This window comes from Dipodomys ordii, unplaced genomic scaffold, assembly GCF_000151885.1.
Source record: "Dipodomys ordii isolate 6190 unplaced genomic scaffold, Dord_2.0 Scaffold227, whole genome shotgun sequence".
Classification (NCBI taxonomy): domain Eukaryota; kingdom Metazoa; phylum Chordata; class Mammalia; order Rodentia; family Heteromyidae; genus Dipodomys; species Dipodomys ordii.
The window spans coordinates 291,255-314,924 of record NW_012267443.1 but is presented as its reverse complement, the minus strand read 5'-3'; the positions used below and the strand labels follow the sequence as shown (position 1 = coordinate 314,924).

At 39.7% G+C, this 23,670-nt stretch overlaps 1 protein-coding gene across 1 annotated transcript in view; it reads left to right on the top strand.

The window, feature by feature from the left end:
• The first annotated feature begins 2,466 nt into the window (after positions 1-2,466).
• The window catches only part of Sdhaf3 (succinate dehydrogenase complex assembly factor 3), a 31,636-nt gene continuing 10,432 nt past the window's right edge, over positions 2,467-23,670 (top strand). The window contains exon 1 of the mRNA XM_013035861.1: positions 2,467-2,664. Within this exon, the coding sequence (XP_012891315.1) occupies positions 2,491-2,664 (174 nt within the window). The 5' untranslated portion in view covers positions 2,467-2,490. The remainder of the gene's footprint in view (positions 2,665-23,670) is intronic.

Genomic DNA, 23,670 nt, shown 5'->3' with positions numbered 1-23,670 from the left:
AAAAGCTCAAAAGCTATGTACATATGTACAAAAGCTATGTACATATAAGATAATGCTAAAGCTGGGCACCGGCGGGGCTCATTCCAGTAATCCTAGCTACTCAGGAGGCTGAGATCTGAGGATTGCAGTTCAAAGCCAGGCCGGGCAGGAAAGTCCGTGAAACTCTTATCTCCAATAAACCACCAGAAAACTGGATGTGGTGCTGTAGCTCAAGTGGTAGAACGCTAGCCTTGAGCTGAAGAGCTGAGGGACAGTGCTCAGGCCCAGAGTTCAAGCCCCACGACTGACAAAAAAAAAAAAAGATAATGCTAAGTGAAATGAACCCCAAGATATGGACACAAGAGGTTCTTCTTATTCGTTCTTGTTTTTAATGTACTATGTGATTTTTTTTTGTTTCCTTTATATGTTCTTCTCCCTATAGTATATCTCCTGTTGTCACTGTATTTGATTTTGGAACCCTGCATCTTGTATATACGTTTATTGGGAAGGGGAAGGGGAATAACAAAATACTGAAACAAGGACACAGAATGACCCATTGCAACAAGGATACTCACAAGACACTATATTGGAAATGATCTTTACAACTTGGGGGGTGGAAGGGGAGGTAGGGGAGGGAAAGGATAGTAGGTGAAAATCAAAGGAGGGGGTAACAATGTTCGACAAGAATGTACTCATTACCTTAGTCATGTAACTGTAACCCCTCTGTACAGCATCTTTAAAATAAAATAAAATAATTGGCCTGTGAAATCTGTAGGGAGAAACAGAGAGTAATTAAGTAATACTATATTAATTTGGGTGAGGGGAGCAGAGGAGCAACAGTAGGTAGTTTTTAGTTTGGTCATGTGGCCATTTCAAGTAGGATTTCAAATAGGCCTGGTAGGAAAGGTAATGAGCTGAGTGAAATAAAGGTGTTAGGTAAGAGATACCTGTGGCAAAACATTCCAAGTAGATGGCAGTTCTGAGTGTGCCTAGCCTTTTAAAAGATGAACTAAGAGCTAGAAGGTTAGTGTGACTGGGACTGGTTAGGTAGAAAACCAGGTGACAAGTTAGAACATTAACATGAAGATTATGGAAGGATTTTGTTGAACAGATGAGTGATATTAACTGATTTACAATTTAGTTCGATCATGGCCAAGTCAGATCTTGGAACACATATAAGGAAGCTGTTACAATATCTGGGTGAGGGTGAAGACAGAGAGACAGAAGAGGAAGAGAGGGGAGGAGAAAGGAGAGAGAAAGGAATTATGGTAGAGTGTGAACTGAAAAATGGATGCATTCTGCATCCAGTACATTGATGGAGGCTTTAGTGTTTACTGAAAGACTAAACATGTGATGGGAGAAAAACGATAAGGACAAAGATTTTTGGAAAAACACTTTCAGTATTACTTTTGTGAAAGGTAGAACTTTATATAGCCATGGTACCCATGCTTGTTATTCCCGATATTTAGAAGCTAGGGGCTGGAGGGTCAAATTTGAGCCAACCCCCAAGAAAAGACAGCAGCAGGGTGTAATATATATATATATATATACACACACACACACACATATATATATATATACATATATATGTATATATATATGTGAGTGTGTGTGTATACATATGTATTATATCTAAGATATATATATATCAAAATTATATATAAATTATTTTTTGCACACACACGCATATATATATACGTATATATATATGCGTGTGTGTGTGTCGGGGCATACCTCAGTGGTAAGGGGGTGTTTGCTTAGCATGTGCAAGGCCCTGGGTTCAATCTCCAGTACACAGATGTGAACATCTGGATTCCCTATTTTCACTCCACACTATTGGAGTCTCTAGGATCGTGTCCCGGGACTCATTTCAAATGCCTGGCAGTATTTTTTCCCATATGCCACTTGACTTTACAAAGCCTTTGATTCGTGGCTCCCTGGTGCTGGGTCCAGGGCAAAGCTCGCGCGTCCAGGGCACACACTGGATCACAGACCTGTGTACAGGGAATGGGCTGCTGGGGGAAGACATTAATCCCGTCCTCAGGGCTCACACACAAAATTCAGGAATGTTCCAGATGCCTCAAGGTGCTTGGGTTAAACCCTAGAAGGTCTTTTCGGAGGACCATAATGTGGACGGTTATTCTCAGGCCTTTCAAAGGAACGGAGACCACGGTGAATGGAAAGACGATGGCATGAGAGGGGACAAACTGGTACGCACGGCGTCCTCCGAAGCCCCTCCACCGGACACGGCCCGGAAAGAATTCCCGATTCGGTAAAGGCCACGTCTGCACCAGAAAAGGACCCGTCGGATTTCCATCCGAAGCAAAGTTCGGGTTTCCGGAAGGACCTGATTGGAGGACGGACCAAACCGGATGAAGGTCACCAGCCCTTTTTCTTTCCGTCTTCCGGTTCACCCTTCGGCGACTTCTCAGTGGAACGCCGGCGAGGGGCTGACCCTTTGCGCAGGCGCAGTGGGCTGTCCCAGGCGCGAGTGCGCGTGCTCCAGGCGCCATGCCGGGGCAGCATGTGTTACGCGTCCGGTCCTTGTATAGACGCATCTTGCAGCTGCACCGGGCTCTTCCCCCGGACCTCAAAGCCCTGGGTGACCAGTATGTGAAGGATGAATTTAGGAGGCATAAGACCGTTGGTGCCGACGAGGCCAGGCGTTTCATGCAGGAATGGGAGGCAAGTGGCGCCCCCTCTTCTTTGCTGCAGTCCTGGGGGGGCTCGGGGCTGTCTCCGGCCCTCTCGGAGCTCCCGCCGCCGCCTGTTTGTTGGAACGAAGCAGTCTGGTCCATTCCGGCTCTTGAAACTACACTTTAAAAAGGACATCCCCACCCGCCCTACACGCACTGTTCTTTCTCCCCCGCCCCTGGGTTCCTTCCTTGGCGGGTGCAGATCCAGTCGCTTCCTCGCCATCCTGCGGATGCCCGGAGGCCCCCCAAATTAACTAGATCCCCAAATTAACGGCTCCTCTGTTCACTCTGTTGCTTTCTCTCAACTTAGGTTTCCAGACTTAGCTTTGTTTCCATGGCTTTTGGTTTTTAAATCTTAGGACTTTCGTAAAACTTCCTCATTTCACAGATACAGGAATAAGCTAACATAAGAAGACTGTTGACTTACGTGAACGAGGGAGGAAATCCCTGGTAAAAGGTGTTTCTCTAGGCTCAGGAGTCATGGTTATTTTGTTTTATCCCCTGCACTTTTGGACTAAATTTTAAACAGGCAGGAACATTAGGGATTGGATACTTTACACTTAAATTTTTGAGTGGAGGGTTAGGAAGAAAAATTCTAGGGCATGGGAAATCTGATTGGTAAATTTCAAGAGATGAATGGAGTCCAGATTAGAGTATTTTCAGGTGTTGTAAAGGCTGGAGTAGCTGGCTTACTCTGGAGGCAGAGATTGGGAAGATCAGGGTTCCAGACCAGGGTTGGCATGTACCCGTGATCCCAGTGAGAAGTGACTCCATAGATAGGAGGATGTTGTTGGTTGTAGTAGTTGATGATGATTACAGAGATGACCAGACCTGCTTCTTTTCTTTCTTTCTTTTTTTTGTTTTTAACATTTTCTAAATTATTATCTTTTAAGTAGTTGTACAAAGAAGTTCCCATTCTACAAAACAGTATATGAATACAAGGTGTCTGACCACATTGTCACCCATGGCTCCTAAACCATCCCTTCTCACTTTTCTTTTTAATTGAGATTAGGCAATTACATAAATTTCACATATTTCACAGTATTGTTGGAATAATGATACTTAGTGATAACTTCAGACCTGCTTCTTTAAAAAGTCTTGGGAGCCAGGTGCCTGTGGCTCACACCTATAATCCTAGATACTCAGGAGACTGAGATCTGAGGATCCAGGTTCAAAGCCAGCCCAACCAGGAAAGTCTGTGAGACTCTGATGTCCAATAAACCACTCAGAAAAACGGAAGTGGTGCAATGGCTCAAGTGGTAGAGCACTATTCTTGAGCTGAAGAGCTAAGGGACAGTGCACAGGCCCAGAGTTCAAATCCCATGACTGACCAAAAAAAAAAAAAAAAGGGGGTCTTAGGGAGGTCTGGGAAGGTGGTTCAGTGGTAGAGTGCTTGCCTTGCACGCATGAGGCCCTGGGTTGGATTCCTCAGCACCTCATAAGCAGAAAAAGCCAGAAGTGGAGCTGTGGCTCAACTGGTATAGTGCTAGCCTTTAGCTGAAGAGCTGAGAAACAGTGTCCACGCCCAGAGGTCAAGCCTCACGGCCGGGAAAAAAAAAAGAAAATAAAGAAATGTTGGTGATCTTTCCCAAAGAGTAGAGGTAGAGAAATGCTAATGACTTAGAGAGAATAAAAACTTGGCTGGGTCAGTTTTATCACTGGAGAGGGACACCCTTCAACATATTCTTAAAAACATCTAATGTTAGATTATATTGTATTTCATACTACCAGATATGGCTTGGAATTATATGTTGACCATAAAGCTGGCATGTTATCTGAATATTACTAGCTTATGGTTCGAGTGGGTTATCAAGAGTAACACCATTGGAGTTTTAACTAGTCTATGCAGTTTTTTATTGTGAAAATACTGTACAGAGGTTACAATTACATGGGCAAGATAGTGAGTACATTTCTTATCAAGCATTGTAGCCTCCTCCTTTGTTTACCCTTCCCTTCCCATCCTCCCTCCCCCCCCATCCAACCCTCCCCCCCCAAGTTGTAAAGTTTGTTTTTGACATGACATCTTGTACTTCTCATTGTTGCAACAGGTCCACCTGTATCCTTATTTAAACGACTTGTTTTTCCCCTAGTCTATGCAGTTTTGTCACTAGGAATCTTTCTTGTCTTGTAAAGCTAATTATGGACTGGAGTAGATTTATTAATTTGTTTTCTACCAATGGACAAATTGGGTATGAGTAACACTGAATAAAAAGAATACAGGAGGTAATGCATAGAGGGTAAACTTTGAAATTATAAAATTTCTTGCTGTAACAGAATAAAATACAAGCTCAGCATGTGATGCTGGGAATCTGTTCATGAGAATGATAACAGGATAATAAAATGCCCAATATAAACTTACTCCCAAATCTTAGGAGGCAACTGTGAGAAGTCAGATTGGGTTGGATAGATTGGGATCCATGGCATTTTTCCAGTTGTGACTAAACTCAGTTTTGAAAAATAGATGATTTATATAATGCTTTTGATTTGTCTCTGTGCTTACCACTTTGGGTTTTTTTTTAGGACCTAAGAATAAATATTAAAAGATTAAACAGCAACTAAAACATGTACAAACAGCACTGAGCTCTCAGCTGCTTTGAAGAGAGCCACATGTTTAGTTATCACTTTTCATATATATTTATTTATATCACTTGGTTCCTATCATGCTTTCCTAAATATTGTCTTGCTCTATGTCTCTGGAAGTTTATAAATGGGAATTTTATCTCTAGGGAAAAAAAAGGAAAAGTCTTAGCAGTCTATAAAAAGTATTGGTCACTTAATATTGCCAGGTAATGTGGTAGGCATTGTGGGACTCAAAATAAGTAGTAAATATATTTTATTTTCATACGGTTCCAGGTTTAATAGAGTAGAATAGACAATAAGCTGTGGAAGCAAGGAGGAATGGAGGAAGAATAACTGAGCTTGACCCTGTTGCTAGGTCAAGAAAATTGTTTTCTAGAAAGAGAATAACCTAGGCCTAGCATTGAGGTAAGAAACAGTATGACTTTTCTAAGAACTGCAATAATATGTTTGGAAGTTAGTGTCTTATATGAAAAAATTGAAAGAGTTAAAGTTAAAGAGATGGCAGGAAAAGATACTCTGCTAAATATTTTTTAAGGTTTTGTTTTGACTCATCAAAAGATTTGTAAGCAGTAGTGGACATATTTCAAACCGTATTCTAGAAAGTGTTATTGAGGAATGATTGAAGAAAGAGCCAGATTGGAGATAAGGGAGAACTATTAGAGGATAGAGTAATCTCAAATATGTACAGTTGAACCAAAACAAAAACATTGAAAGTGGAGATAAAGTCATGAGTTTTTCCCTTTAAAATAGAATGGGACTTGGTGATTGATAAAGGATTAGAAAGGGGGAAAATAGAAGAGATTACTTCCAGGTTTTAGAATATGGTACCAATAACCAGAATAGGTACATAGGAGAAATAGGTGGGAAGTAAATTCTGTTTGGTACATTTTTTTTTTCAGGTAAGCGGTAGGTTTATTCATCATTCCAGCTGGCACCAGGCTATCTTGGTCCTCCATGCGGTGGGGAAAGGCCTGGGAAAGAGAGAGCTGGGAAAGAGAAGAGAAGAAAAGAGCTGAGAAAGCTAGAAAAGAGCAGAGAGGGCGTCAGGGCCTGGGCTAGGCCTTATCTAAGGTATGGGTGGAGAAAGGTGTGGCCACAAATGCAGATGTGACCTCAGCGGATGCAGATGTCCCAGGTGCCTAGGTAACGCAGGTACTGGGTGGAGACTTTGCTGAGAGGAGGGTGGAGTCTGCTCGCCATCCAGGAGCGGACCTTACATTCCAGCCTTTTAATAATCATAAAATAGGGCGCGGATTCTCTCTGGCAACTCTGCTGACAAGGGGCGTCAACAATAGGGGTAAAAGGCTGGAAGTTGGTCCCCTCCCAGAGAAGGCAGTGAGCAGCAGCTGTCCCTTGGTAACATGAGTCCTTGGATGAAGTCTGGAGAAGTCTCATGAGCATTGAGGGGCTGGAAAAAAATACTAGAGAGCAAATAAATGGCAAGAGGAAGGACTTGGGGCTGAAAATGTTGGTAGAAATGTCCCTAGCTACTTCTGACATCTGGCGACTAGGTAGAGGTGACAAAGGCAAGAATATAAATTCCTGTTCAGTTAATAGGTAGACAGGTATAGGCATTGGATGGGCAGGCTTCTTACTTCTATTGACCTCCCAGCTCTGGTTAATTTTGAAAGGGCAAGCACAAAGTAGCTGATGTGACATCATCTCCTCTTACTCCTTTCCATGATCCCTTGTTCCCCAGACTGGCTGAGTCTAGGTGCTCGTTGCTGGGATGGCTTGTCCCAGTTGGTATTCAAGGAGGTTTGAACTCAAGGCCTGGGCATTGTCCCTGAGCACTTCTGCTCAAGGCTAGCACTGAACCACTTTGAGTTATAGTACTACTTGCAGTGTTTGCTGGTTAGAGAAAAGTGCCACACTTCCAGCCTGGCTCTTTGCAGGTTAGTTGGGAGATGGAGTCTTAGGGATTTTTCAGCCCGAGTTGGCTTTGAACTGCAATCTTTGCCACAAAAGCCCTTTATTATTTCCAATTAAAGCAACAAGGAGATCAAATAGAATAAGTAGAGTTTACCTGGTTCTTATCAAGAATTGACCAACAAATATTCTGAAATGACAAAACTTGTTAGATGTGATGAGAATTTTAGCACAGATAGGCCCAATATTTTAGAGTCACGTAGTCAGTACCTGAATACATAACACAAAACAAAAAAAACAAAACTGAAAACCTAAAATTTTGACAACAATGTTTAGACGTCTTTGCTAACAAAGCACATCAGATAGTTGGGCCTCAGTTACCAGGGCCTGTGAAAAGAGCAACTTGTTAGCAAGGCACCTTAGAATAGATGGATGGAGGGAGTAGTAAGCTTGGTGGAAGGTTAAGGGTCAGATGGGGCCAAACCCTTAACCCACCATGTGGCCAAGATGGCGAATTTCTGAAAAAATGCAAAGAAACCCTGAACAAATAGATCAAGCCTACATTGGCTAGCCTTTGAGAGGGAACCTAGAGGGGGGTCCCCGGGACCCAGCTTGCGTCGCACTCTTCAAGGCACAAGCCAAAAGGTTGTAGAAAAAAGGGTAGAAAGTTGGACATGAATGGCAGAGAGCAAAGAGAGCCTGAAATTAAACAGACTTCTAACCATTTACCATTGCAGTAGCAAAAACTGTGCACATCTGAGAATGGCATAAAATTAGGCTGGCTTTCCAGGGAGCGCAGGAGCATTTCAAAGGGGTTTCACGGTTCAGGTGTGATTCGCAGCACCCCATTAAATGTGTAGGAGAGTCAGTCTGGTGAGTGAAGGAGAGCTGACCAGGCAGAAGCGGCGTCCCGACTTCCCCCAGAGCCCTCTAGAGAGAAATGGCCAAGCCCCCAAAACCAAGCGTCCTCGGAAAGCGTCCTTACAGAAAGGCCGTAGGAGCTCTCTGGCGTGGCGCCATGTCTGGACAGAGACTGAGCAACAGAGAGCCATAGAGGGTAGTTTCACTCACCAGAGTAGAGAAGTGGTGTGGACGTGGATGTGAAAGCCAATAATGGTATCGATGCACTGTGTCTGCAGCAGACAGACCAGTTCGCAAAAGGCCTTCAGAACTGTGGGTATTCCTCAGAGCAAAAAGGGAAGAACAAACAAAAAAGCAAAAAGAGGAAAAAAAAAACAGAGAGGAATCCCACCTATCCTGACTTTAAGCCCTTTATCCGAGTCACGGCACCATTTATATTAGGTTTTTAAAAAGAGGTAGCCGAGTAAGAACAGCACCATGCATGTGGTATTCAGGTAAAGGGTAGGTTTATTCATCGTTCTGGCTGGCACGAGGCCATCTTGGCCCTCCATGCGGTGGGGAAAGGCCTGGGAAAGAGAGAGCTAGGAAAGAGAAGAGAGCTGGGAAAGAGAAGAGAAGGAAAGAGCTGATAAAGCTAGAAAAGAGCAGAGAGAGCCTGTTGGGTACATATTAAAACTTTCATTGCAAAGGTTGAGTTGTCACTAGACATTCAGAAGACAGACTGTGGCTGTAGATATTTAGAATTTATTATCTGTAGTTAGTAAGGGAAAGGTGTGGCTCCAGGTGCCCAGAATGGGTGGTCAGAGTTAGAACACTGACATTTAGGAGACGGTAGTCAAAAACACTAGCCTTTAGGAGTTAACAGAGTGAAGTAGTAGTATAATACTGGAAATTTTCTCTTAAAAAAGTCATTTTTGCAAAGGCACATACTTTTGTATTTCTTGATTTTTTTTAGATCTATCATAATGTGATAATGTGGTATTTAGCTTTGATGTTTACTGCATTTGTTTTTAAGAGGAAGCAAGGCTTCAGAGTTCATGTAGCCACCTGTTTGTAACATCCTTTTTTTCCCCCCTTCCTTGGGACTTGAACTCAGGGCCTGGGCTCTGTCCCTGAGCTTCTCTGTGCTCAAGGCTAGCACTCTACTACTTGAGCCAAAAAACCATTTCTGGCTTTTTCTTATTGGGGATAATAGTCTCATGGACTTTCCTGCTCGCGCTGGCTTTGAACCCCAATCCTCAGATCTCAGCTTCCTGAGTAGCTACGATTATAGGCATGAGTTACCAATGCCCGGCTTATAACATCCATTTCTTATTTATGACTTTAAAATTAATCATCAGATGAAGTATATAATTAAGTTACATGCCATGCATGTTTGAAGTTTCTTTAGCGTAATTAGCGTTTAGATGAGTATTTTGCTAGTTTTATAATTGTACACCTCTCTTTACCTAATTATTGGTTTTTGAATATCCTGATTTGTAGTTTGTATTTAGATTGTGGGAGAAAAGGAATGAATTACTTCTGTTTATTACATGGATTATTTATGTGTGGGATTTATCTAGCATTATGAGCAGGTCATTTGGGTACCATTCAGTTATGTTGTTTATTCTGTAGCCTTTGCATGGAAATTTATTTAATGATCATAGTTATAGAATGGTGATATGTCATATATCTTTTTTTAACTCAAGCACACGAGGTCATTAATAGTCTTAAAAAGGGATCCAAGAGAATGAAATAGTGCTTCTTTGTAATATGAAGTACTTGTTACTGTTTTTCTTTGTTTCAATGAAATCCATGGGCTTAGGAAAGAAATTGGAGTTACAAAGCCAGTCAATCCTGTAATCTGAACTAGACTTTGTCACTACAAACTAGAGATAATGACTTTATCACTATAAAGTGGAGGTTTATCACTATAAACATTCCCAGAAGTAATCTGATTCTTCAATCAAGTTCAATGCTAATCACATTTATATAGCATTACCTGTAAGCCAGAATGTCAGTTTGCTCCTTGTCTGGAAGAGAGCTGGCAAAGAAGGCTCTTTTCCTCAGAAGTTAGAATATTTATATTCGCTTCTTTCTCAGATGTGCCTCAGAATTCAGTAATAAGGTATTTACTAATAAGTACATATTCCTATTACTTCAGTTTAAAAAAAGCTTGGAATATAATGCCATTTGCAGTAGCCTCAAAAATATTTAGGTTTTCACAATAAAAAACTTATTTAAAGAAATATTTAGGGGGCTGGGAAGGTGGCTCAATGGTAAAGTGCTTGCCTTGCATGCATGAGGCCCTGGGTTCAATTCCTCAGCACCACATAAGCAGAAAAAGCCAGAAGTGGCGCTGTGGCTCAAGTGGTATGTACTAGCCTTGAGCTGAAAAACTGAGGCACAGTGTCCAGGCCAGAGTTCAAGTCCTATGACCAACCAAAAAATAAAATAAAATTAGGAATTAGCCAAGAAAGCAAAAGACCCCTTTAGGGAAAATGCAAATCAAAACAGCTTTAAGATTTCATCTCTCCCCAGTAAGATTGGCCAACTTTGTGAATCTGAACAACAAATGCTAGTGAGGAGGTGGGAGAAAAGGAATCCTATTACACTGTTGATGGGAACATAATCTAGTACACCCGCTCTGGCAGGTGGTTTAAATGTGCCTAAAAAACTAAGCATAGTACTTCCTTATGACCCAGCCATGCCACTTTTAGGCAACTACCCAGAATATTACAAGTCAGGACACGGGACAGACATTTGTACTTACATATTCATAGCTGCACTATTTACAATAGCCAAATTATGGCAACAGCCCAGATGTCCTACAGTAAGTAGCCAAGTGAATCAAAATATGTGGTATATATGCACAGTGGAATTTTACTTGTTCACTAGAAAGAATAAGATTATATCATTTGCAGGGAAATGAATAGTTCTAAAACAAATCATATTAAGTGAGGTCAGCCAAGCTCAAGGAGACCAACATTATTTGTTTTCTCATATGTGGAAGCTAGCTCCAAAATATAACCTGACATGATAATGTACACACGATGAGGCATCCACATACAGTCAGAGCAGAGGAGGATACCAGTAGGGGAGGAATCCAAAGGCGTAACTCCACTGAACATTTAAAATACTATTTATTGAAATAATTCCAGGAAATGCAAAAATGGTTATGTTATGTTGCTCTTGGTGGTGGTGATGGTGTTTGTGTATGTTCCTTTTTTTGCTTTTTCTGCTTTTAAGGCAGGGTAAAAGTGGGGGACACAGAAAGGGAGGAACTAAGGGTGAAATAATGTAATCATGATATTCATATAAACTGTGTGGAAAATGATCTGTGTAACTTGTTGGCAGGGATGAGAAAGGGAAACTAGGGGAAAGCAAAGGAAGGGGTGACATTCTCCAAAAGAGAAAAATATATGCATTTCCTGAATTGTGAAATGGTAACCCCCTCTGTCTAATACTTTAAACATAGTAATAATAACAATAATAATAAAATTTTATTTTAAAAAGTTTTGGAGGGAAGAAGGGTGAGCAAATGAAGTCATTGTATTCAATGTACATTATGTAATAAATGAACTATGTAACTTGAGGGTAGGAATGGGAGGAGAAAAATAGAAGAGAATGAAGGAAGGGGTGACACTGACCAAGAAGCATTGTACTTAATAACCTGACTTATGGAATTGTAACCCTTTTGTACAACTACTTAAAAATAACAGTGATAAAGTTTGGAAACATATATACCTTTATATAATTTCAGGATGTTCCTAACATCTTAGTGCACTTTATGCAACTATGATTTCTAGAGCTGTAAGAAGATCACAGTTTAATTTTGTAATTATTCTTTTCTTTTTTTTTTGTTGGTTGTGGGGCTTGAAATCTGGGCTTGGGCACTGTCCCTGTGCTCTTCAGCTCAAGGGGAGCACTCTACCGCTTGAGCCACAGTGCCACTTCCGGTTTTCTAGTGCTTTACTGGAAATAAGAGTCTCAGGGATGTTCCTGCCTGGGCTGGCTTTGAACCGCGATCCACAGATCTCAGCCTCCTGAGTAGCGAGGATTACAGGTGTGAGCCACTGGTGCCCAGGTTGTAATTAAATTATTATTTCAGTAATAAGGATTCTGTAGTCAATTTTAATTAAGAGTACTCCAGTAGGACCTAGGATAGTACCTATAATCAAATATATTCGTATATCTTCAGAAAAGAAAAAGGAATTATTAACACTAAGTGAAACAAATAGACTTCATGTCCATTTATACCAGGATAAGGTAAGTTCTAAAAGGTTTTGTTTTCAGAACATCTCTGACTGTGAAAATTCCAAAAAAGGATTGTGGGCCTCTGTTAGGTTTTCTTTGAGACTGAATTAGCATTTTGAAGGTTGCTTGATAAACATGAAGTCAAAATGAGGAAAAGCAGGTGGGCATGAGATAGTTCCCATCAGCCCTCACAGCATCTCTCTAGGGATCATTTGCTTGGGTGTTACAGCTTCTTTTGCTGTTCCTGGACAGCTGACCACACAGTAGCAAGTTTTCCCTTAGTCCTTTGTTTTTATGCTAACTACATTCTTTCTGTTGAAATTGTTATTATACCTATTCATAGGTTAGCCTGCCTATTCCATTTTTTTCTGGGCCTGAGAGATTTCAGATTCTTCTTACTGTGTTTAGGTTTAATTAGCTTAATTCCCAAGGGAAGTCCCTATTTGTGTTTACATGAGTTTGTTTTCTTTATTCCTAAAGCACTAGAAACATTTCTAAAGTGAAGTGTGCTTCATTTTCTTAGCTGTAAAATGCTTAAGGATTTATGTTTGATTTGAACAGAAATAAAAAATACAGTGTGGTTTATTTTCCATTAAATATTTCAGAAGTATGTTTCAGAAGTATGTTTCAGTACCTAAGGTTTCTACATTTTGAAGCAGTGACTCTTTACTCTTGTCGTGGATGAACAGGTCTATAGTGTGCTTAACAATTATCTTACAAAGTTAAAATAATTCATATACTTTGTATACTACCATTCCCAGGCTAAGAACTGTAGTAGATGGCATAGAATAGCTTGGCTAGCTGTTCTAGGTTCATAGCACATACTTTGAATTGTGCCTACCAAAGGACAATATATTTACTGGTTAGTACTTCCAAGTATAGCTCTTACAGTTTTATCTGTGTTCCTTATTTACTTTTTACTAGTTACTTACTTTACTGTAATTTACAATGAGATTTGACTTCAAATTATTCACACTAGCCAGATATAGTTTTTAATACTTGTGTAATTTCTAAAACTTCCACTGGATGGCATAAGATCCTTGTCTGGAAAAACTTCATTGAGTAAAATTTAGAAAATTTTATTTCAACATTAATCTGAAAAGTTACTTGACCTTGAATATTCTAACCAGCAGTTTTCATGTTTATAACATCTAATAAGAATGTTGTTGCAATTTAAAATATTTTAAATGTGGCCCGATCCCATGGCTCACATTGGTAAATCCTAGTCAGGAGGCTGAGATCTGAGGATTGTGGTTAGAAGCCAGCCCAGGCAGGAAAGTCTGTGAAACTCTTGCACTTAACCACCAAAAATGCCAGTAGAGCTGTAGCTCAAGTGGTAGAGCAGTAGCCTTGAACAAAAAGCTCAGGGACAGCACAGGAACAGCACACACACACAAGAATATTTTAAATGTATTTACTCTAACAAATAAAGCCTTTGATTTCTGTTGTTTCAAGTCTTGTAAGATAAATAGTCTCCAAATACATGATTGGGTTAGAAGTGTACTATTGGGAACAAAAGAAGCACATTTGAAATGTGTATTTATTAATGTTTACTTATTTATAATGATAAACTTATTAATTGGGTTTATTATATTCCTAGAACTATAATTCTCTATGATGATAGTTAAAATTGTCAAATATGAAAATCTGTGTTCTTTTTTATGTGTGCTTGTGTATGTGTGTATTTGCATATGCACACATGTCCATGTCTTGAACTCGGGGCCTACAGCTCTCATTCAGCTTTCTTGCTCATGTATCCTTTTCTTGTTTTTTTGCTGGTTAATTGAAGATGAGTCTCACAGATTTGTCTGCCTAAACCTTGATGCTCAGATCTCAGCCTTCTGAGTAACTAGGATTATAGGTATGAGCCACTGGACCTGGTTTTATCTGCATCCTTTTGGGCGAAACAACTTACTATATGAGCATTACAAAAAATAATTATTCTTGGGATACATTAATATACTTTCCCTTTAGGAGTTTCTGTCTAATACTTTGTCACTTTTTCTGGGAAATGTACATTTTGCAATATGGTTCTAGTTGGAAAATTTTTCTCAGTATTCCCTATAATCTTTTGGGAACTATGTTTTTGTGATTAACAAAAAGCCAAGATGCCAAGATAGCAGACTTCAAGGCAAATTCTTCTTAATGGAGAATACTTGTAAGTTAGTATTTCTTATAGTTCTCTACTTAGACATTTTTTTGGACATTTAATCTCAAATACTTTAACATGTACAATCTTTTTGTCTCCATTTATGTTATATAAAACAAAATTTGTCAGATCAATGCCTGTATTTAATATTATTTTGAATGTCTTACCAAATTCAGGTGTGCAAACAAAAATCACACATATTTTCAGTTTTGTTCCATTTGGGCATAATATAAATATTTTCAAGTAAAAGAGCCAGATGCCAGGGGCTGGGAAGGTGGCTCAGTTGTAGAGCTCTTGCCTTACATGCATGAGGCCCTGGGTTCGATTCCTCAGCACCACATAAGAAAAAAGAAAAAAGCCGGAAGTGGCGCTGTGGCTCAAGTGGTAGAGTGCTAGCCTTGAGCTGAAGAGCTGAGGGACAGCACCCACGACCGGACACCCCCCTCCCCCCAAAAAAAAGCCACATGCCAGTTCAAACCTATACTTCTAGCAACTCAGGAGGTTGTGATCTGAAGATAAGTATTCAAAGGCAGTGGGAGAAGAAAGTCTGTAAAATTCCACCTCCAATAGCCAGCAAAATGCTAAACTGGAGGTGTGTCTTAAGAGATAGAAAGCAAGCTATGAACAAAATAGCTAAGGACCCGAGTTCAAGCCTGAGTACCAGTATATACAAGTGTGTGTGTGTGTGTGTGTGTGTTCATGTACGTGTACACATGTATATTTGTCTAAGTTTGGTTAATAAAACAGGAGACTCTGAGGGTGAGGAACCAACTGGACCGGGGAGGGTGAAAGGAGAGGGTAAAGGAGGGGCAAATATGGCCAAAGTACTTTAAAAACATTGTTTCTATGGCAGGCACTGGTGGCTCACCTGTAATCCTCGCTACTCAGGAGGCTGAGATCTGAGGATTAGGGTTCAAAGCCAGCCCAGGCAGGAAAGTCCATGAGACTCTTATCTATAATAAACTAATCAGAAAAATCTGGAAGTAGTGCTCACCACTTGAGCTGTGGCTCAAGAGGCAAAGCTCTTGACTTGATGCTCTAGGACATCGCCCAGGCTTAGAGTTCAAGCCCTAAGACTCAAAAATAAACAAACGGGCTGAGAAGGTGGCTCAGTGGTAGAGCGCTTGCCTTCATACATGAGGCCCTGGGTTCGATTCCTCAGCACCACATAAGCAAAAAGAAAAATGCCGGAAGTGGTGCTGTGGCTCAAGTGGTAGAGTGCTAGCCTTGAGCTGAAGAGCTGAGGGACAGCACCAAGGCCCAGAGTTCAGGCCTCATGACTGGACCCCGCCCCCCAAAAAAAAACAAAAACAAAAACATTGTTTCTCAAAGGTGTTGGTAAGCAATTGAGAACCTGTAGCTATGAGAATGACCTTTGGGATTCCCAGAAATATGTGGGTGCTTTTTAAAGCCTATATATTCTAAAGCCTCTCATTTATCAGTCTTTTGTCCCAAGATACTTGGGGTTTTTTGTTGTTGTTGTTTTTTGGGTTTTTTTTTTTTGCCAGTCTTGGGGCTCAAACTCAGGGCCTGGGTGCTGTACCTGAGCTTTTTTGCTCAAGACTAGTGCTCTACCACTTTGAGCCACAGCTCCTCTGTTTTTCTGGTGGTTAATTGGAGATAGGAGTCTCATGGGGATTTTTCAGCCAGGGCTGGCTTCAAAACACAATCCTCAGATCTCAGCCTCCTGAGTAGCTAGGATTACAGGTGTGAGCCACCAGTACCCAGCTTCTTTTTCTACCTTTATAAAGCAGAAAACTATATTTGGAATTTAATATAAGTTAGTACATTAATTTCTACTTATTTCACTTTCTTTAGAGAAAGTGTGTGTGTGTGTGTGTGTGTGTGTTGTGCTTGGTGATACAACTTCATGCATACTAAGCAAGGGCTTTACAAACACTGAACTACACTCATTTTCTTTTTTTTGGGGGGGGGTCCGGTCGTGGGGCCTGAACTCTGGGCCTGGGCGCTGTCCCTCAACTCTTCAGCTCAAGGCTAGCGCTCTACCACTTGAGCCACAGTGCCACTTCCGGCTTTTTTTCTTTTTGCTTATGTGGTGCTGGGGAATCGAACCCAGGGCCTCATGCATGCAAGGCAAGTGCTCTACCACTGAGCCACCTTCCCAGCCCCTACACTCATTTTCTTTAAAAAATATTTAATGCAGGGCTGGAAAGGTGACTCAGTGGTAGAGAGCTTGCCTTGCATGCTCTTCAGCATCACATAAGCAAAAAGAAAAAAGCTGGAAGTGGTGCTGTGGCTCAAAGTGGTATAGCGCTAACCTTGAGCTGAAGAGCTGAGGGACAGCGCCCAGGCCCAGAGTTCAGGCCCCACGACTGGAGCCCCCCCCCCCAAAATTTAATGCATAGTTTGAGAGATTGCATTTCATAGATAACTGATAATTGGAATTAAAGGAAGGAATAATTAAAATGTTAATGTAATGCAAGCTCTGGAAGGCTAAGATTTGGGGGATTACAGTTCAAGATCAGCCCAGAAAGAAAAGTTTGCAAGACCTCAATCACGAGCTTGTTGTGGTAGTATGTGCCTGTTATCTAAGCTATCAGGAAGCCTAACATAGGTGGCTGGCTCCCAGGTGTTGGTGCCCAAGTGTGTGCCTGTGCAGAAAGCAAGACTGCTTCTCAAAAATTATGAACAGAAAAAGGTTTGGACATGTGGCTTAACTGTTAATAGCACCTGTTCAGTGAGCAGGAAGGCTGAGTTCACACCACAGTACTGCCAAGAACAACTCACCCAAACAAAAGCCAAAACAGCAGTGTTTACCTTCTTGGGTTTATGAGGACCATTCATTTTTACTAAAAGAACCGAGAAAGAACTGAGTATAGAGTATAGTAATGTGCTGTGGTGCACTTTGGTCAATGCCGAGCTAACTGTATGATGTTGGTACAAAAGGATTTTGTTGCCTGGTTATGTTGTGGCCATCTGACTTTGCAGGGGTACATGATAACTAAGAGCATAATTCTTAGAATGTGTATCCAGCCATTAAAGGTACATAACTATAGTCAATGTCATCTTTATTTACTGTTAACTTTTTCTTTGTCAAGCTTCTGAATCTCTGTTGAGTCGACTTTCTACTATCTAAATACTTCAAATAAACTAATTTTACTCTATTCTCTTTCTTCTCATTTTCTTTTTCCTTTCAGTCTTCTCTCATATTTAATACTATGTACAGATCTGTATATTCCCAGGTAAAAAGATGAAATTTATGAAAAAATTCCAATGTTCTTTGCTAATTACCAGGATGGTATGATATGGGCTTTAATTATTTGGAACTACCAAAAAACTCAATTAAATTTCAAAATTGTATTTTAAAATATAGTATAGACTGAATGATTAACCCTTGGGAATTTCAACATAATTTTCCTCTAGTGATCTTTATATTCTTTTAAAAAAATATGCCCATAATTAGACTGGAAATGGAAGGCTATAATCATGGTAGTTTTAATTGCTCCCTAAGTGTATTATACGAAAGCATTGACTTTCTTTTTAATTAGAGAAGAAGCATATATTACAGACAATATGATTGAAAGCAGAGGCACCAAAAGTGTTTATTTTAGCATGTTGGTTTTGATAACGCTAACAATCTGTATAGCTACTAATTCAGTATAGCAATGTTAAGTTAATTTTAATGTTAAAAAGTTAATTTTGGATATGTATATAAAATGTTCCTGTTCTAGCGGGCACTGGTGGCTCACACCTGTAATCCTAACTACTAAGGAGGCTGAGATCTGAGGATTGGGGTTCAAAGCCAGCCCAGACAGCAAAGTCTGGAGACTCTTTATCTCCAATAAACCACCAGAAAACCAGAGGTAGAGAGCTAGCTTTGAGCTGAATTGCTGAGGGATAGTGCCCAGGCCCAGAGTTCAATCCCCATGACTGACAGGAAAAAAAAGTTCATCTTCTGTTATATGAATATTAGATCTTGTTTTATCTGTATTCAGTGCAGATTAGATATACCCCTTGGAATCAAGGGTTAGCCTTAGTGGAATAGATATATTTGTTAAAGAATACAGGAACCATACGATGATAGCATCTCCATGTCTCTTGTCTTATTGTCTTTATATAACCTTACAAAACCAGGGAATGAGAGAGGAAGAATTAGAGAAGCCTGGTAGGTTCCTTGGCTTAGCATTCAGCCTGGTCTATGTAATGTTTTTCTTATTCTTCTATAAACTTAATTGATAAGACTTAGTATCTGTGGTGGTTCTGATTTCACTTTGTTTAAAATCATAGTTTGCCTTAACAAAATAAGGCCATATGCCTAGTACTCAGTGATGAAAAACTGTGTTGTGAGGATGTCCACTCTCAGCACTACTTTCATCATATATGAAAGTTCTAGACAAAACAAGTAGAAGATTAAGAAATAAAAGCCATCAGATCAGAATGGAAGAAAGAAAATGATTTTGCTTGCTGATGACATTATCTTACATGTAAAAACCCACAAGACTCCACTGAATAACTGGCAGATCAGTCATGCATCTATGCACTAATAACTATCTGAAAACTAGCAAAATAATTTTATTGATAGTAATAGCAAAAGAATCAAATACTTGAGGGAAAACTAAGAAAGCTCAAGATTTGTTTTTTGAACAAAACACTGCTGAAAGAAATTAAAGACAAAAATAATGCTAAATGACCCAGAATAGATTAGAGGAATAAGGATTGTCAAAATGTCTATAACTACTCATAGCTATTTATAGATCCCTGTTAAAAGTCTTCATGACTTTTTTTTTTTTTTTACAGATATAAAAGCTAATCCTAAAATTTGTATGGAACCACAAAGGGCCCTGGACAATCAAAACAATCTTGAGGGGGGTGGAAAGCTAGAAACATCCCATTTAAAGATCTAAAAACATATTGCAGAACTACAGTAATTAAAAGGGCATGATATGTTCAGAAAGAGAGGCCAATTCATATGGAGATTCCTCGTAGAAATAAGTGGTGGGGCTGTAGCTCAGTAGTAGAGCACTTACGTACAGGCTCAAGGCATTGAACCACAGGATCCTGAACAACCAGAACAATCCTGAGAAAGAAAACACCTGACTTTAAAACTTTTTAAAGGCATATCATACTGTTGTACTAATTTACGTTCCTAGTCACAGTCTACAGAATTTTGTTTTTCTACATCCTTTCCAGTATTTATTATTTTTCTGATAAATATTCTAATTGGAGTGAGTATATCATTGTGATTTTGGCTTACATTCCTCTGATGGCTAGTGATGGTGAACTTTTTTTTTATGTTTGTTGCTCAGTTGAAGTGTCTATGTATACTTTTTTTTTTTATCTTTTTTTTTTTTTAGTCTAGTCATGGGGCCTGAACTCTGGGCCTGGGCGCTGTCCCTCAGCTCTTCAGCTCAAGGCTAGCGCTCTACCACTTGAGCCATAGCGCCACTTCTGGATTTTTTTCTTTTTGCTTATGTGGTGCTGGGGAATCGAACCCAGGGCCTCATGTATGCAAGGCAAGCGCTCTACCACTGAGCCACCTTCCCAGCCCTATGTATACTTTTTAATTCGGTTTTTAGTTGGATTTTTTTTTCTTTTATCTCATGTACACAGGTGAGATGAATGTTTGCTTTATTTGCGGATGAGGTGATGAGTAGCTTGCCTATTACTGGGTGAAACTTGGTCTTTGGTAAGACTTGAAACTCCTCTGTTACCGAAATGTGTGGCTAAGTTTTGGTTTATGTCCCAAACTAAGTTGCACTTTGTTAAGTAAGAACTTATGGAGATATGTTTATATTCACCACAATATCCTTATTAGGATAAATCAGGACCTGAATTTTGACCTTTAGGTTGGTAAATTAATCCATTGAAATGATCAAGTTCTGCATGTTTTTGTGATATTGAAGAGATTGATATGTAAATGACAATCCTGAATTGGCAGTTTCTCATGTAAAATATGTCAAGTGAATCGAACACTTGGATTTGGTCTGCCAACAGAGGACCAGGTTATATAGAGGACAAGGGGCACACACAGGCAAACTCGGGGTAAGGGTTGAGATATCATGAGTAAAGTGACATTTGCCCGTTCTAGCTCTTATTTTCTGGGTAATTACAGTCTTATCCAGAAAATAATTACCTACTCATATATTCTGGAGCTTTATCTATAGTCATTTCAGGGTTTCATGTCTTACATTGAGATCTCTGATATATTTTGAGTTGATTTTTGTGCAGGATAAGAGGGGTCTAGTTTCAGTCTCTTGCATAATGTGCTGCAGTCCCATTTGTCAGTTCTTGCTCTTAACTTCCTGAGCTACTAGAGTTCTGTTTAAAGTTTTATCTCATACTGAAGTCTTGAACCTATTTTGAATTCATTTATGTACAAGGTGGGAGTGAGTCAGGGGCCTCATTTTAGTTTTCTCTCAGCGTATCTCTAGTTTCCCCAGCATTATTTATCTTTTCTCTAATGTTTGCTTTTGTTGAGAAGAAAATAACAGTAGTAATGTATACTTATTTCTGTGTCCTTTATTCTCTTCCATTGTCCTGTGTGTCCATTTTTCTGCCAGTACCATTCTGTTTTTATTATGATGGTTTGGTAGTATAATCTGAAGTCAGGAATTATGCTACCTTCATTTTGCTCAGAATTAGTTTGGCTATTTGGCTATTGGTCTTTTGTGCTTAGATATGCATTAAGATTTTTTTTCTGTATCTGTGAAGAATATCTTTATGATTGTTTTGGGATTGTACCAAGTCTTTAGATTGCTTTCAGTACTAAAGTCAATTTCAGAATATTATTTTAGCAATATGTGAGTCCGAGAGGTCTTTCCATCTTCTACTATCTTCAGTTTTGTTCTTCTTCTTGTTTGTTTGTTTTGAGATTGCAATCCATGTATATCTGGCCTTCCCAAGTTAGTCCTGTTGAGGTTTACATTCTGCTAGGCTTGTACTCCATTTGCAAAACAGTTTCAGGCATGGGATTAGCTTTTTCTACTCAAGGATGTCAAATAGTGTCATGCAAGGTGAATCTGAATTTTCTAACCATTGTTCTTTTTAAAATTGTAGTGTTTTTGCTTGTGTTAGTTTTTATTGAGGTCTTTTGTTCTAATATTTTCAGTGAGGTATTTTTTTAGGTGTTCTTGTTAATTAGTTTTATCCAAATAGTCATTTGCCCCTTTTCATTTGTTTCATAGCTCCACCAAAGTGGCCACACAGTCATTTTGACTGTTTTTTTCCCCTCTTCTTCACATATGGCTGTTAAATCATATGGCATGTGAATAATCGGCAGCTATAGTAATCATTTAATGAAAGGAAAATGCAAATCAGCCAGATGACAGTGGCCCATGCCTATAATCATAGCTACTCAGGAACTCGAAGGCTGAAGATCTTAGTTCAAAGCCAGGCCAGGGAGAACATTCAAGAGACTCCATTCTCCTATTAAACAGCAGAAAATCTGGACAGGTGTATGGCTGAAGGAGTAGAGGGCCAACCATGAGCAAAACAGCCCTGTGCAACAATGAGGCCCTGAGGTCAATTTTCAGAAACAGCCTCCCCACCCCCCCAAAAAAAAACAAAGTCAAAAAAATTGAGGGGTTCTTTTGTTGAAGCAGGTTGAAATTTTTTAAAATGAAAACTTCTAGTTATTATATTGTTTTCTCAATTGTGTGCTTTGAAAAATCTATCTAAAAATTGAAAACATTCTTTTTTCTTTTTTCCTTTTCCTTGAACTCTGGACCTGGGTGCTGTCCCTCCGCTCTTCAGCTCAAGGCAAACATTCTACCACTTGAGCCACAGCTACTTCTGGTTTTCTGGTGGTTAATTGGAGATAAGAGTCTTTTTTGGGGGGAGGGGGGTCCTGTCTTGGGGCCTGAACTCTGGGCCTGGCTGCTGTCCCTCAGCTCTTCAGCTCAAGGCTCGCGCTCTACCACGAGTCACAGCGCCACTTCCGCGTTTTTTCTTTTTGCTTCTGTGGTGCTGAGGAATCGAACCCAGGGCCTCAGGCATGCAAGGCAAGCACTCTACCACTGAGCCACCTTCCCAGCCCGGAGATAAGAGTCTTATGGGGAATTTTCTGCCCAGGCTAGCTTTGAACTGTAATCCTCAGATCTCAGCCTCCTGTGCAGCTAGGATAACAGGTGTGAGCCATAACACCCAGCTTATCTAAAACATTCTATAGACAGCTTTATGTTACACAAATTTAATAGTTTTGTTTTCTCTTTAGGACTTCTCAAACATTTCATATACTAATAAAAGCAGTTCATCTCTAGGGTGAAATATGGGCATGCATTATTTTCTAGATATATGGAGGCAGAAGTTATCTTTTTCAAAGCAAGGACATTTAATGAAACTAGATGTCCCTGAAAATCACAGGAAAGGTTGTGTTCTAGAAGAGCAGCTGATGGTGGGAAATCCATGATGGATAAAACTGCAGGTGATTAAGTCCAGACCCAGGCTATGACAACAGCACTGCTCTGCACTTGCATTTTTTTTTAAAGACCAGAATTACATTTTTTTAAAGACAAGTATTACATTTTTTATAGACCATGCTTGGTGAAACTGTACACATTGATTTTATTAAATGTGGACTTTTGAGTACATATCTTTAAAAAATCCCGTGAGAAGTAGAAAGAACTCCTAAGGCAATTCTGCTTTGTACCAAAATATGGCAGGTGTCTTGAGCAAATAGGCTTGTGCAAATATTTGACTTGCAAAGCTAAATTAGTCACTCTTTCATTTTATACTATTTTCACCTGAAAGAAAAACTCATAGTTATTAGTCTGACATTTTCTCTAGAACAAATGAAGTGAGCTTGCTATTTCACACAAAGTAAATAACTGTATTTCTTGCCAAACATAACATTTTAACTTGAAAATTCAAATTGGAAATGGGAAATTTGTCTTCCCACCACTGTGGCTTTACAAATATGATGTAATCTTAAATTGTTGATCTTTATAAAAAAATCTAGAAGATTAAACATTTCACAAGCTTTCAACTTATGAAAATTAAGTAGTTAATATTGCCTATGCTTCTGTAGCAATTGTTTTTGGTCAGTTTTTGACAACATTCATTTGGTGTATTATTTTTTTATGTGTTTCTGGATTCTGTTAGCTAGAATCTTGTTAAGGATCTTTGCATCTGTGTTCATCAAGGAAATTGGCCTGTAATTCTCCTTTTTGGTTGGGTCTTTGCCTGGTTTGGGGATGAGTGTGATATTGGCTTCGTAGAATGAGTTTGGGATAGCTCCCTCCTTCTCTATTTCTCGGAAGAGCTTGAGGAGTATGGGTATTAGTTCTTGTTTAAAGGTCTTATAGAATTCTGCTGTGAATCCATCTGGTCCTGGGCTTTTTT